This window comes from Copadichromis virginalis, linkage group LG13 (genome assembly GCF_057382275.1).
Source record: "Copadichromis virginalis isolate Kocher_CV1m ecotype Utaka linkage group LG13, C_Virginalis_male_GT1.1, whole genome shotgun sequence".
Taxonomy (NCBI): Eukaryota; Metazoa; Chordata; class Actinopteri; order Cichliformes; family Cichlidae; genus Copadichromis; species Copadichromis virginalis.
The window spans coordinates 1173694-1189314 of NC_140630.1; the positions used below are offsets into that span (position 1 = coordinate 1173694).

Genomic DNA, 15621 nt, shown 5'->3' on the forward strand with positions numbered 1-15621 from the left:
CCCAGTCCATGAGGTCCGGTGTCCCTGCAGGTTTTAGATGTGTCCTTGATCCATCACAGCTGATTTAAATGGATAAATTAACTTCTCAAAATGTCTTGAAGTTCTCCAGAGGCCTGGTAATGAACTAATCATCATCTAAAACCTGCAGGGACACTGGCCCTTGTGGACTGGGATTGGGGACCCCTGCCTTAGGCAGCATCATTAGAAGACATAGCATACATTTTCACTGCTATGCAGATGACACCCAGCTCTATCTGTCCATGAAGCCAGATAACACACACCAATGAGTTAAACTGCAGGAATGTCTTAAAGACATAAAGACCTGGATGGCCGCTAACTTTCTGCTTCTTAATTCAGATAAAACTGAGGTTATTGTACTCGGCCCTGAAAAGCTTAGAAATATGGTATCTAAGCAGATTCTTACTCTGGATGGCATTACCTTGGCCTCCAGTAACACTGTGAGGAACCTTGGAGTCATTTTTGACCAGGACATGTCCTTCAACGCACATATTAAACAAATATGTAAGACTGCGTTCTTCCATTTGTGCAACATCTCTAAAGTTAGAAATATCCTGTCTCAGAGTGACGCTGAAAAACTAGTTCATGCATTTATTACTTCCAGGCTGGACGACTGTAATTCATTATTATCAGGAAGTCCTAAAAACTCCCTGAAAAGCCTTCAGTTAATCCAAAATGCTGCAGCAAGAGTCCTGACAGGGACTAGAAAGAGAGCAGATTTCTCCTGTATTGGCTTCCTGTTAAATCCAGAATTGAATTCAAAATCCTGCTCCTCACATACAAGGTCTTAAATAATCAGGCCCCATCTTATCTTAATGACCTTGTAGTACCATATCACCCTATTAGAGCACTTCGCTCTCACACTGCAGGCCTACTTGTTGTTCCTAGAGTATTTAAAAGTAGAATGGGAGGCAGAGCCTTCAGTTTTCAGGCCCCTCTTCTGTGGAACCAGCTTCCAGTTTGGATTCAGGAGACAGACACTATCTCTACTTTCAAGATTAGGCTTCAAACTTTCCTTTTTGCTAAAGCATATAGTTAGGGCTGGACCAGGTGACCCTGAATCCTCCCTTAGTTATGCTGCAATAGACGTAGGCTGCTGGGGATTCCCATGATGCATTGAGTTTTTCCTTTCCAGTCACCTTTCTCACTCACTATGTGTTAACAGACCTCTCTGCATTGAATCATATCTGTTATTAATCTCTGTCTCTCTTCCACAGCACGTCTTTATCCTGTCTTCCTTCTCTCACCCCAACTGGTCGCAGCAGATGGCCCCGCCCCTCCCTGAGCCTGGTTCTGCCGGAGGTTTCTTCCTGTTCAAAGGGAGTTTTTCCTTCCCACTGTCGCCAAAGTGCTTGCTCATAGGGGGTCATATGATATTTGGGTTTTTCCTCTGTATCTACTGTACAATATAAAGCGCCTTGAGGCGACTGATGTTGTGATTTGGTGCCATATAAATAAAACTGAATTGAATTGAATGAGAGTCCTTTAGTACTGTGTATATCTGAAGAACTGAACTACTAATCTACACTAATTAATGAAGTTAATGATCAAATCTGGACTCACTGAGCCTTTCTGCAGTTCCTCACAGCTGGAATCAGTCTCTGTCGTCCCCGCTCTGATGTTTTGTACTGCTGCAGGTCCAACTCATCCAGAACCTCCTCTGACATCTGCAGCATGAAGGCCAGAGCTGAGCACTGGATCTCAGAGAGTTCCTGTTCTGATCTGTTCTCTAACTTCAGGAACTCTTGGATCTCCTGATGTACTGAGAGGTCGTTCATCTCCATCAGACAGTGAAAGATGTTGATGCTTCTGTCAGGAGAGATCTTATAACTATTGATCTTCTTCAGGTTGTTGATGACTCTCTGGATTGTTTCTGGACTGATCTCTGTCTGACCCAGCAGACCTCCTAAGAGTCTCTGGTTGGACTCCAGAGAGAGGCCATGAAGGAAGCGAACAAACAGGTCCAGGTGGCCATTTTTACTCTGGAGGGATTTATACATGGCTCTCTTTAGAAACTCATCCACAGAGGATTCAGCCAGAGAAGGTTTAATGTGGGGAATCTGATCTATCAGTAAACTAGAATTATTATCATACTCAAAATCAGAGTCAGAATCAGAGTATATACAAAAATCTCCCAGGAAGTCCTCCAGCACCTCTGTCTTCCTGTTGGTGAAACAGTGGAACATGTAGACTGCAGCCAGAAACTCCTGAATGCTCAGATGAACAAAACAGTAGACTGGTTTCTGGAAGATCACACACTCTCTTTTGAAGATCTCTGTACAAACTCCTGAGTACACCGAGGCCTCTGTCACATCCAGACCACACTGCTCCAGGTCTTCTTGGTAGAACATGATGTTTCCTTTCTCCAGATGTTCAAACGCCAGCCTCCCCAGCTTCAGAAGAACTTCCCTGTCAGCCTCCGTCAGCTCCTGTGGACTCGTCTCATGTCCCTCGTGGTACTTGTTCTTCTTCCTCTTTGTCTGAACCAGCAGGAAGTGTGAGTACATGTCAGTCAGGGTCTTGGGCAGCTCTCCTCTCTGCTCTGTAGTCAACATGTGCTCCAGAACTGTAGCAGTGATCCAGCAGAAGACTGGGATTCTACACATGATGTGGAGGCTCCTGGATGTCTTCATGTGGGAGATGATTCTGCTGGACAGCTCTTCATCACTCAATCTCCTCCTGAAGTACTCCTCCTTCTGGGCGTCAGTGAAGCCTCGTACTTCTGTTAACCTGTCAACACATGTAGGAGGGATCTGATTGGCTGCTGCAGGTCGGGAAGTTATCCAGACGAGAGCCGAGGGAAGCAGATTCCCCTGGATGAGGTTTGTCAGCAGCTGGCTGACTGATGACTTCTGTGTGACATCAGACAGCAGCTTCCTGTTGGTGAAATCCAATGAAAGTCTGCTTTCATCCAGGCCGTCAAAGATGAACAAAAGCTGAGAGACAGCCAGCTTCTCTGCTGAGACCTTCTGTAATGTTGGATGGAAAACATGGAGCAGCTCCAGAAGACTGTACTGCTCATCTCTGATCAGGTTCAGCTCCCTGAATGAAAGCAGAACCACCACACTGACATGTTGGTTCTCCAAGCCCTCTGCCCAGTCCAGAGTGAACTTCTGCACTGAGAAGGTTTTTCCAACACCAGCCACGCCGTTGGTCAGAACCACTCTGATGGGTCTCTGTTGGTCAGGTAAGGCTTTAAAGATGTCCTGGCACCTGATTGGAGCGTCATGGAGGGCGTCCATCTTGGAAGCTGTCTCCAGCTGCCTCACCTCATGTTGGGTATGAACCTCTTCACTCTGTCCCTCTGTGATGTAGAGCTCAGTGTAGATCCTATTCAGGAGGGTTCTACTTCCTGTTTCATCACTTCCTTCAGTCACACATTCACATCTCCTCCTCAGGCTGATCTTATGTTCATCTAAAACCTCCTGCAGACCAACATCTGCTGAAAGAAAGAAAAACAGACAGAGAACTCTTCAATGTCTGAACAACAACAAGAAGTCCAGTTTTCAGAAATGAGTCCATCAGCAGACAGATGTTCAGTCTTACTTTGTACACAGCTGCTCTGACTGGCTGTCTGCAGTCCAGCTCTGGTTCTGGATCTTTCTCCACACTGGGGACAGGACCAGTCTCCTGATGAAGCAGACTGGTCCCAGTATGAGGAGATGCACTGTTTGCAGAACCAGTGTCCACAGCTGGTAGAGACTGGATCCTTCAGGACGTCCTGATATAAAGTACAACAGGGCAGCTGCTCCTCCTCACAAACACCACTCCTCTTCCTCCCTCTGTGAACACATTTCTTTATCACTAAAATCATTTACTGAATGTTGATACAAATATCCAAATTTAAAAGATTGTGCAGAAGTTCTGATGATCACAGAGAAAAGTAAAAGCGGAGATACTTTTCTGTTAAGATTAAGATACGAAATATTTCAGATTTAGCTGTATGCAGTATTTTCAGAGTGCAGTACTTTATCATTGCAATGCTGCCATGACAGCACACTGTTGTTCAGGGTTATCCTGATGGAGGTCTCATTAACACCACCTCGTATGATCCAGCCTTTAGCTGCTTAGACGTTACCCTGGGTCTCTTTGTGGCACGATCTGATATCCCCGTGTCGGTGTTGTTCCCACATCATCATAATAAATGTTGTTCCAGGTTCAACATTGCAAGTGACCAATCACATTTGTACGGTAATTTCCTATAAACCAAGTTCAAAAAGGGAGTCTATGGCTGACGCGTGTTCCTGGTTTCCAAAAGAAATGCTTCCAGTTGCATTATGATTTGAAGACTGTTTATTTATTACAAACTGAAGATGTAACAGTGAACTCCTTCCTAAATAAGCATGAAAGTTCCAAAAAAATAGCAGTTATCCAGAACTAGCTGTGCACACGGTCAGAAAACCGTGAGACTCCTAACCTCTCTGTCCATGCTCCTCCCCTTCCCTCTCACACAGGGTTTCATGCTACTGTTGCACTTACATACTTAAAGTGAGAGGTACCCCCTTTTAGGTTCCAATCCCAAAACAGTGACTTAAAATTACTTTATGTAAACACATATTTTCACATTTATTAATCCTGAAAAGATGACTTATGTAATGAATCTATGAATTATAAAACAAACATGAGCTCAATCGTAAATAAAAATATGAAGCAGACGTCTGGCGCTTACAACATTGCTGTGACGTCATACTTTTGCGACTTCAGAAAAAAAACGCCTTAAGAAAAAATCTACTTAACTTGCGAGAAACCGCCTCTGTCCGCCGATCCAGCAATTTGAATTCTTTGCATTTCAGGATACTGTTCTTTAATAAACGTTAAGCATTATACAGGTTGTCCTTGCAACATTGGAATGTCATAAATGAATGAATTGCTTGGCTTGCAAAAGTATGACGTCGCAACAATGTGATTGGTCACTTACAATGTTGAACCTAGAACAGCACTTATTATGATGATGTGGGAACAACACCGACACAAGGATATCAGATCATCCCTCTTTGTGACCTCTCAGACTGTTTAACAGATCAAACACAAAGACATGAGAATCAGAGAGAGCAGCTCTATTCTATTTCCTGTGCCTCACAGTTTAGTACTCGGCACAAAACAAAACAGGAGCACCAAGGGTTCAAAACGAAAAGTCCACAAAAAACACAGGAGCTTGGGTCGCAGTTTTAAACAGTTCAGTAGACTGACCCGGAGGACAGTAACACAGGGGTCTAAAGAAGTTCAGTTCAGGCATTTGACCCGGAGATCGCCGGCACAAAAGTTCATAACAGGGCAGTTCAGAGGGCCAGCCAGGTGGGTGGCAGCACAACAGCTCATAGATTAAGTCAGGGGGCCGACCACGTGAAAAGTGGTAGTGGTGCAGGTGACAGAGCTGGTCCAGAGGCCGGCTGCGCAGAAGGCAGCAGCGGCGACAACAGAGATGGCGCGGAAGGCAGCCAGCCAGCGGCTTGGAATATGGCGAGGATGATGCTGGACCAGGTGAGGCGGAGCCAGACGGCGGCAGCGTGGCAGCCAGAGGCGCAGCAGGCGACAACTGGATGGGCTGTCACGGTCTGTGGAGTCAGACCGTGCAGTGGTGTGTGTGGTGGACCCAGGTGCGAACACAAGTGAGTAGACGGGAGTGAACTTAAACTGAAAGCGAGCCTTTATTATGGCTGATGACATGGAGTTCAAACAAAGCAGAAATACGTGACTAAACTAAACTATAACTAAACTGGGAAACTAATATTGTGATAAACTATGGAGACTCAGAGAACCATGACGATGACTGCAAAGACTGGCCGCGAAAACATGGAGGGTGGGAACACAGACGACGCGACACAGACTGAATGAAACACAGAGACTAAATACAGATAAGGAATGATCAAGGGAAGTGGAAACACATGAGGGGGAACAGCTGATACACATGAACCTAATGACAGGGAAAGTGAAACTACATACAATAAACACAAAACACAAAGCTCTTTCAAACTAAAACAGGAAACATAAGGAGACACAGACATGACTTGAACTTGACAAACAAAGAAAACTTGGACATTGTGTTGATAGGAGTTATGTGGGTAGTTCAGCTTCACCACTAGGGGGCTGTCTAACCAAATTGTGATATATACTGTGTCGTAGAAGCAGCGGCAGGTTATGTTTACGTACATGGATGTGAGCCACGTTAAAATAAAGAAGCTTGCTAACTACTACGGATGTTTTATTGAAAACACGACATGGTACCAGGAGTGAACCAGTAAAGCAGGTCATCATGGACAGTGTTAAGCCACCAGATGCCGTCAACTGGAACGGAAATGTGGACTGTGAGTGGCGAACTTTTAAACAGCGGTTTATGCTATACCTGCAAGCTGTCGGCCTAGATAGTAAGCCTGATACACGGAAGATTGCACTGCTTCTTACCGTAGCAGGTCCACAAGCGGTGGAAGTATATAACACGTTTGTGTTCGCAACTGCAGAAGACAAAGAAAAGTTTGACGAAGTAGTGAGAAAGTTTGATGAACACTGTTCGCCCAAAAAGAATGAAACATTTGAGAGGTACGTCTTTCGGTCACGTATACAACAACCTTCAGAGAGTTTTGATACGTTTCTGACTGACCTCAAGTTAAAGGCAAGAACATGCAATTTTGGACAGCTGCAAGAATCTATGATAAGAGATCAGATCGTATTTGGAATAAAAGATATAAAGATAAGAGAGAGGCTTCTGAGAGAGGCGGATCTGACTTTAGCAAGTGCTGTGAAAATATGTCATGCCAGCGAGCTCGCCATACAACATGCAAAAACCTTCAGCAGGTCGCCGAGGGAAACAGACACGGAAAGCACAGCTGTAGCTGCCGTTAATACACGGCAGGCAGGGCGCACGTACAAAAAAGAACAGAAAGAATCAAAAGACACTTTCTTGTGCAAAAGATGTGGCACAAAACATGGAAGGAAACAATGCCCAGCTTATGGTAAAATATGCAAAAAATGCAATGGACAAAACCATTTTGCCAAGCAATGTTTTTCAAAGAATAAACAAAAAGAAAGAGTACACACAGTAGAAGAAACTGCTCTCAGTGACACGTTTTTTGTGGGAATGGTAATGCAGCAAGATACACCCATGGACCAACCTGCAGTCAGTACAGTGAAGCAGGACAAATGGACAGAGATGTTACCAGTGAACGGAGCCCTGGTAACTTTCAAACTGGACACAGGAGCCAAGGCTAATCTGGTGAATGAGCTGGATGTGAAAGCGATGAAAACGAAACCACACATATTCCAAAATAACAGTTTACTCCAAGCATATAATGGAGAACCAATCAAAACCAAAGGTAAATGCAGGCTCAGGGTACAAGTAAAAGGAAAATATCACAGTCTGATGTTTATCATTGTGCCAGAGGGACATGAATCTCTGTTGGGAGATAAAGCATGTGAGAGACTCGGCCTAGTCAGACGGGTATACAGTATAAACAGCTCTGAGCCCAAAAGTGTGAAAGAAATCGTGGATCTGTACCCAGACATATTCAAGGGGTTTGGAGTCTTACCCTTCACCTACAAGATAAAGCTGAAAGAAGGAGCTCAGCCTGTGGTTCATGCACCTCGACGTGTTCCAGCTGCTCTTAAAGACAAGCTTAAAGAGGAACTAGAGCGGATGGAGGCACTGGAAGTAATAAGAAAAGTTGAAGAACCTACTGAATGGGTTAACTCCATGGTGTGCATTAAAAAACCAACCGGCGCTCTTAGAGTCTGCATGGATCCGAAAGACTTAAATGCTAACATACAAAGAGAGCATTACCAGATACCTACAAGAGAAGAAATAACAAGTGAAATGGGTGGTGCAAAATTTTTTAGCAAACTAGATGCGTCCCAAGGATTTTGGCAACTCAAGCTTCATGAGGACAGTACAAAATACTGCACGTTCAACACGCCATTTGGGCGTTACTGCTTCTTGAGAATGCCTTTTGGAATTTCTTCAGCTCCTGAGATATTCCACAGGACCATGGAGCATATGATCGAAGGAATCGAGGGAGTCAGAGTTTATATGGACGACATCATTTTGTGGGGATCCACACTACAGCAGCACAATGAGAGACTAGTAAAGGTTTTGGAAAGGGTGAAACGTTATGGACTTAAACTGAACAGAGTAAAATGTCAGTTTGGCGTGGGTGACATTACCTTTCTCGGTGACAAGCTGACAGCCGAAGGCATCGAGCCGGACAAGGAAAAGCTACGAGCTATACTGGAAATGCCACGTCCTGAAGATAAAAAGGTGTGTTGAGAATCCTGGGAATGGTTAACTCTATTGGAAAATTCATCCCAAGCCTGGCGGCCAAAACAGTGCACCTGAGACAGCTTCTACACAATAGCTGCGAGTTCAGATGGAATGAAGAACTGGAAAACGACTGGCAACAACTGAAAAAGACACTTACAACAGAGCCAGTTTTGGCGTATTTTGATCCAAAAAGAAAAACAAAAGTGTCAACAGATGCATCGAAGGCCGGGATCGGCGCAGTGTTGTTGCAGGCTTATGGAGACCACTGGAGGCCAGTGGCATATGCCTCAAGAGCAATGACAGAGACAGAATCTCGCTACGCCCAAATAGAAAAAGAGACATTGGGGCTTGTTTTTGGATTTGAAAAGTTCCACACCTATGTCTATGGTTTGCCAACATTTGTGGCAGAGACTGACCACAAGCCATTGATAGCCATAATCAAGAAAAACTTAAGTGAAATGTCTCCACGCATTCAAAGATTGATGATGAAACTACAGCGCTATGATTTCAACTTGATCTACACACCAGGTAAACACATTGTGTTAGCAGATGCACTCTCTAGGGCCACAACCCCAAACAAAGAGCAAAGCTCCACAGAGATGGATGTAAATATACATGTAAACCTGGTAGCAGAGTCACTTCCTGTGTCAGACAGAAAATCACATCAGATCAAGGCTGAAACACAAAAGGACTCTAGTCTGCAAAGAGTTATAACACTGTTGAATGGGAAATGGCCAAGAGGTGAATGCAAAACATACTACAACATAAGAGCAGAACTAAGTGTTGTGAATGGACTTCTGCTAAGACAAAACAGAGTAGTAATTCCACACTCACTGAGAGGAGACATCCTGAAAAGACTGCATGAGGGACATCTAGGCATAGAGAAATGCAAACGGAGAGCCAGAACAGCAGTCTATCGGCCAGGTATAAATGCAGACATTGAGCAAATGGTTTCCACTTGTGATACGTGTATCAAACACCAGGCAAAACAACCAAAAGAGCCTCTGACCATAACAGACATACCGGAGGAACCATGGCAGAAAGTCGGAACAGACATTTTCCACCTAGGAGGAAAAAACTACCTGCTGGTTATTGATGAAGGGCAGAGCAGGCTGTACCTGCTGCGGAGACTCAGGTCGTTTGGAGTGGAGGGCCCACTCCTGAAGACCTTCTATGACTCTGTGGTGGCTTCTGCTATCTTTTATGGCGTGGTCTGCTGGGGCGGCAGCATCTCTGCTGGGGACAGGAAGAGACTGAACAGGGTGATCCGAAGGGCCAGCTCTGTTCTAGGATGCCCTCTGGACCCAGTGGAGGTGGTGAGTGACAGGAGAACGGCGGCTAAGCTGTCATCCCTGATGGACAACATCTCCCACCCCATGCAGCAGACTGTGACAGCACTGAGCAGCTCCTTCAGTGGCTGCAGCACCCACGGTGTGGGACGGAGAGATTTCACAGGTCTTTCCTCCCCACTGCTGTCAGACTCCACAACAAAGACTTTAACTGAACAAACACACACATCCACACATGTGCAATAACACTAAGTGCAATAATCTTTTCTGGCATCGTTGTATTTTTACTCAGTTGTATATAGCATTCGTATTCTATTTTTATCTTATTGTATATTTTTATTCTATTTTATTCTACTGTATATAGTATATTATTTTATTCTATTCTGTACAGCTGTGTACTGTATTTATTCTTATTGTATTCTAATTTTTGCGTCATAACTTTTGCACTGTCCACTTCCTGCTGTGACAAAACAAATTTCCCACGTGTGGGACTAATAAAGGTTATCTTATCTTATCTTATCTTATTACTTGTCAAACTATCCAGAGATGGCATTATTGTCCAACATGTCAGCTACTTGTGTCATAACGCACATGAAATCAATATTTGCTAGACATGGGATACCACAGATTGTTCATAGTGACAATGGACCTTGCTATAGTTGTAGAGAATTCCAACTATTTGCTCAGGAATATGACTTTAAACATGTGACCTCAAGCCCCCTGCATCCACAGTCCAATGGGAAAGCAGAGAAAGGTGTGCACATTGTGAAACAGTTACTAAAGAAAGCACAAGATGGTAAGGCAGATCCTTATTTGGCACTACTGAGCTACAGAGCATCACCACTGGAGCATGGCAAGTCACCAGCAGAAATATTAATGGGAAGAAAACTACGGACCACTCTTCCTTACACAACAACCAGGAAACATAAACAAGTGAGAGACAAAATGAAACAGTTGCAGAAGAGACAAAAGGTCAACTTTGACAAGTCCTCAAAAAGTCTAAAACCACTCGCACCCAATGAAGCAGTCAGAGTGGAAGATGCAAACATCTGGGAAAAGAGAGCAACTGTACTGGAGGAGGTAAACCCAAGATCGTACAATGTGAAAACTGAAGATGGACTGATATTAAGGAGAAATCGGAGGAGTTTACTGTACACTCAAAAGACAATGGGACCATCGGAAGAACAGTGTGATGACAACAACACACCACCTGAACCAACAACACCCGTGAAGGACAGTGTGGAGCAAAGAGACCAGTCACCCATTGTCAGAAGATCAGCACGCTCTATCAAGCCACCTGATAGACTAAACCTTTAAGCATATATATATATGTATATGTTGGTGTATACATATATAGCTAGATATATATGCATATATCAAAAAGGAACTTTCTGCATTATTGTGTGTTCCGTAGTTTACACTGTCACAAGTGTTTGTGATGTTATTCAAGCTATGCAATGTTAGGTATGTTTCCATAGTGTTGTTCAGCAGATAACATCTAAAGAAAAGGGGATGTGTTGATAGGAGTTATGTGGGTAGTTCAGCTTCACCACTAGGGGGCTGTCTAACCAAATTGTGATATATACTGTGTCGTAGAAGCAGCGGCAGGTTATGTTTACGTACATGGATGTGAGCCACGTTAAAATAAAGAAGCTTGCTAACTACTACGGATGTTTTATTGAAAACACGACAGACATGAAACATGGCAGAATGTAACTAGATAAACTGAAATGAATCTAGACTAAAAAGAATAACAAAAACACCAAGAAACTCAAAATACTGGGTCACATGACCCAGGACCATGACTGTGTAAATGATGTCATCTTGGAGCTCATCGGATGGATTGAATGCCGCAGGGTCCATGCGTTCTGGTTCGTGCTGTCACGGCTCGCCGCGCAAGCCCTGTAGAATTTAACAAAGGACCCAAGATGCGGCTATCCAGTGAAGCGAGAGGGCTTTACTGAGCCTGAACATGAGTGATTAACAAAGAAAAGGTGAGTGTGGCGCAAAACAGAACTTAGAAATAAACTATACTGGGAAAACTAAAACTTAAACAGCAAACCTGAACACGAGAGATGGACCCAGCGCAGGGAGAATTCACAGGATGACGGAGGGAGATACGCAGACAAACCAGCAACACACACGAGAAAACACAGGGCAATCAGGGAATGTGAAACAGGAGGGAGATATGGCTGGGATTAATTGGACATAATGAGACAAGGGGAAGCGAAACTAGAAACCTTGACAAGAGACACAGACCTACAAAATAAAACAGAAACTCACACATGCAAAGACACAGACTAAGAAACACGGACTTTACACAGAGGAACACACAGGCAGAAATTACTAAACACTAAACTGAGGAAGAACAGAACCAAAAACCAAAGAGCTAGAAAACCAGAACCAAAATACATCACAATGATAGAAAACACAAAACGCTGGGCCAAAAGACCCAGGATCATGACACCCTCGTCTACTCCCATTTGTGTTCCTCTCCTGTGTCTCATCCCCTTGTGAGTAATGATGCAGCAGAGATGTGAGTGCTGAGCTGTGACATGGAGAAGAGTCATGGACAGTTAGAGATGGTCATCTCACCTCTGAGCTTTGGTCTGGCTCTCATGTTCCCCACACAGAGTGCTTTTAGAGGGAGGGGCTCCCTCCTCTCTGTCCTCACACTGATCCATGCTGCTCAATTCACATCAGCTCACACACTTTCTACCTGCAGAGGAAACACAAATCATTCACGTGCACATCAACTGAGAGCTGCAGAGGTCGTGTCTGATGTGTTGGACTAACACTCCATCTGAGACTAAAATCAGTGCCAGGTGTTATGGAGAACAAACAAAGTCTGTCAGTGTTGTCTAAGTTTATCTCTTTAACTCAATAAACTCCACGACAGCCACCTCACAAATAAACATGTTCTTTGTTTCTCTGTCTGAGACGATGAAATTAATGAAACTGTGACATGTGGAACATGGACACTGGAATATGTAAACAAATCTAGACCAGTCAACATAAAAACCAGTTATCCTCCAGGACCAAGCTGACTGCCTATAGTTCACACTCTAACTGCTCGCTGCTCTGCTAGTTAAGCTAATGTCAAAGGTCAGAGTAAAGAAATGACGTGATGCTGCTGGGAGTTACATCACAGACTAGCAGCATTTAGTTATTCAGCATTATATTTAAACCTTATTATCTGCTCCTCTCACCTCTGTTTACTTCTGATTTGAGAACATTTAGCCAACAGTTTATTAACTTTGGACAAATTATGAACAGGCATCAGCGCGGTCACCTATACAGTCCTTTAGTGCTGGAGCAGCAGGAACACCAGTTAATCGGAAATCTCGTTTTCTCTCTAAAACAAAGTGACAGCAGACTGAGACAAAGACAGAAACGATATTTAAACACTAAATATTCACCGGCTTTACTTCCTGATCCAGGATCCAAAGATGATCAGCAGAGTTATTCCATTATGTGAACTATGGAGCAGCAGATTTGTGCTGAATATGATCATCTGACACTGAGATCAGGAAAGTAACGTGAAACTTTAATAAGGAACCAAACAGAGAGTTGTTTATGAGGAAGTTTGGATGTTTGCATCCAAACAAAAGCAGAAGTCTGGACTTTAGAAACGTAGGAAATGTTTGTTGGAGGCTTTCTGTCCTGTTACTGAGCACAGCATTAAATGATGTTTCTATTGCAGTTTCTATTGTAGTGACACTTTAAACTGGTTTGAATGCAGATCAAAGAAACACTCACACTGTGTTAGTGGAAGTTGTTTTTAGCTGAGCTGTGTCCTTAATCCAATCTGAAGTGAACAGTTTAATTTTACAGATTCATTTAGATATAATCAGTTCAAACTCATCAAGCTCATCATTATTCATCATTAATGTTCCACTGGCTGCAGCAACAAATAAAAAATCAAAGACTTCACAGGAGGGATATAACACCCCTTATGTCAAACTACTGGTTTATGGCTCCTCTGACAAATGATTCATGACTTTGGAAGTAATAAAACTTAATGGCAGTCATAAAAATTCATACAATTGTGATACTTCATAATTTGTTCATCAATAATCCAAAAAATATGATCATGAAAATAGGGCGATGGATAGGATGTTTGAGATAGTTTGGGTTTTTGGGTTTTTTTTGTCATTTTTTAAGCCAAAAACTTTAGTTTCTTGATCAAAAATGCCAACTTTTTAAATGACTTTGTGTGTCTGTGTGTGTCTGTGTGTGTAAATGCGTTAAACCACAGTAAAGTTCTTAGTTAAACTGGTGAGGATGGGGAGAGTTGGAGGCTGCATGTCCCAGTGTGTTTGTTTAATCCAAACAAGGAAAATCAGAATCAAAGTCAGACCCACGTCTCAGCCCGACCCGGTAATAAACCAATATAAAATAGATGTGGCCCTAGATTTTACCAATAAGAAAAATCACTGATCAATACAGCAATTTCAGAAAGGCAGGCTCTAGTTTTGACGAATCAGCGTGCGGAGGAGGCGGGGTTTAACCTGATCCCCATGAAACAGCAGTTCGGGGGTTTTGACCCCTGCCCCCGTCGACCCCAAGTTACCGGAAGCTCCTGTCGGCCTGACTTTCACCTGCTGGAAATAGTCCCCTGACTGTAACCCCCGGCAGAGATTTTGACCTCTTCCCAGACCCATCAATAAAGTAATTTCAGGGAGGCAGGCTCTCGCTTCGGCCACTGAAACACAGAGGGATGGCTTTGATCTGACCAGTGACACCAATTTACAGCCTTCTGACGAGCGAAGAGTTTTTGAAATCGACCAGCTTCAGATGACTAAAATAAATGTTTGATGGTAAAAGGAAACAAAGCATTTTTAAAGAGAGGGCTCTGAGGAGACTAGCAACCCTGAGTCTGTATGTAAAACATGAAACCTCCATAGCAGTGATTCTTGTTCTTACATAGGTGCACGTATTCTTTGTTACGGTACTTTACTGTTCCAATGAAACATCCATCCATCCATTCGCTTCCGCTTATCCTTTTTCAGGGTCGCGGGGGGCGCTGGAGCCTATCCCAGCTGTCACAGGGCGAGAGGCGGGGTACACCCTGGACAGGTCGCCAGTCTGTCGCAGTCCAATGAAACAAGATCTCATTTTAAAGTACATTTTGGCCATCCTGTGATCTCATTTGCCATATTCTCTTAATGTCTTAGAGCTACAGGTATCATTAAGAATGTTGATGTTAGATTGAGTTTTAAATCAGGTCGTGACCATAAAGTTACTCTCACAGCACTGATTTTAGAGTAAAGTACAACAAATGTAATGTCATTGAATTTTCCAAACTTTCTTTTCTCCAGTCAGGGTTATGGTGACATTTAAGTTGTTGTTTTGTGTGATTGCACACTGCCCATCACAGCACCCCTTAGTAAGCTGTACAGCAGAAGTGTCAATTCACTTTTATCTATATATCACCAAATTACAACAACAGTTACCTGGTAGTGAGACTGTTAGTCACACAAATGGTGGACAGAAAGTAATTTTTCAATTTAGAAAAAATAAAATGACTCAATTAACATTTGTTTTATTTATTATAACACCTTTTTTCAGTCCTGTTACAGTCCTGGACTGTATGGACTAAGTAGCTGTTAAGCTCATCTTTTTCACATGACGTCTGTGTGCATTACTTACATAATATCAGTATGGCAAGGAGTTTATGACTTATCTGTTTTTCTTTTCTCATAGAAAAGCAAGAAAACTTTTTCAATATGTGAAGTTACAGCACAGCTTCTCCAAATGTGTGCTTCTTTTGCAGTCAGGCTGCTCTTAGAGCATCCACATAAGCTCAGGTAATAAAAGTACAATCAGGAAGTGTACTTTAACATTTGAGGTTTTCAATCGTTTCCTTGGTTTTATAATCGATGGTCTAATAAATGTAAAACAATCTACATTTATTTTACTCGAGTATTTCTTGCTACTTTTGGTTTCTGCTTATAGACTGTGGCAGGGGCGTGGTCTCTGGCCTGTGTTACAGTGAGCTCTCAGGCAGTGGTGAGGTGTGGCAGAGAGGGCAGGTGTGACTGCTCGAGGTGATCATCTTCT

At 43.2% G+C, this 15621-nt stretch overlaps 1 protein-coding gene across 1 annotated transcript; it reads right to left on the reverse strand.

Annotated features, from left to right (window-relative positions):
• Positions 1-1577: 1577 nt before the first annotated feature.
• LOC146694844 (protein NLRC3-like) lies at positions 1578-3832 on the reverse strand. Its single transcript, XM_085476795.1, has 2 exons — positions 3565-3832; positions 1578-3460 (listed from the first exon to the last, which is right to left on the reverse strand). Exons 1-2 carry the CDS (start codon positions 3830-3832, stop codon positions 1578-1580), a joined length of 2151 nt encoding a protein of 716 aa, XP_085332921.1.
• Positions 3833-15621: the final 11789 nt, after the last annotated feature.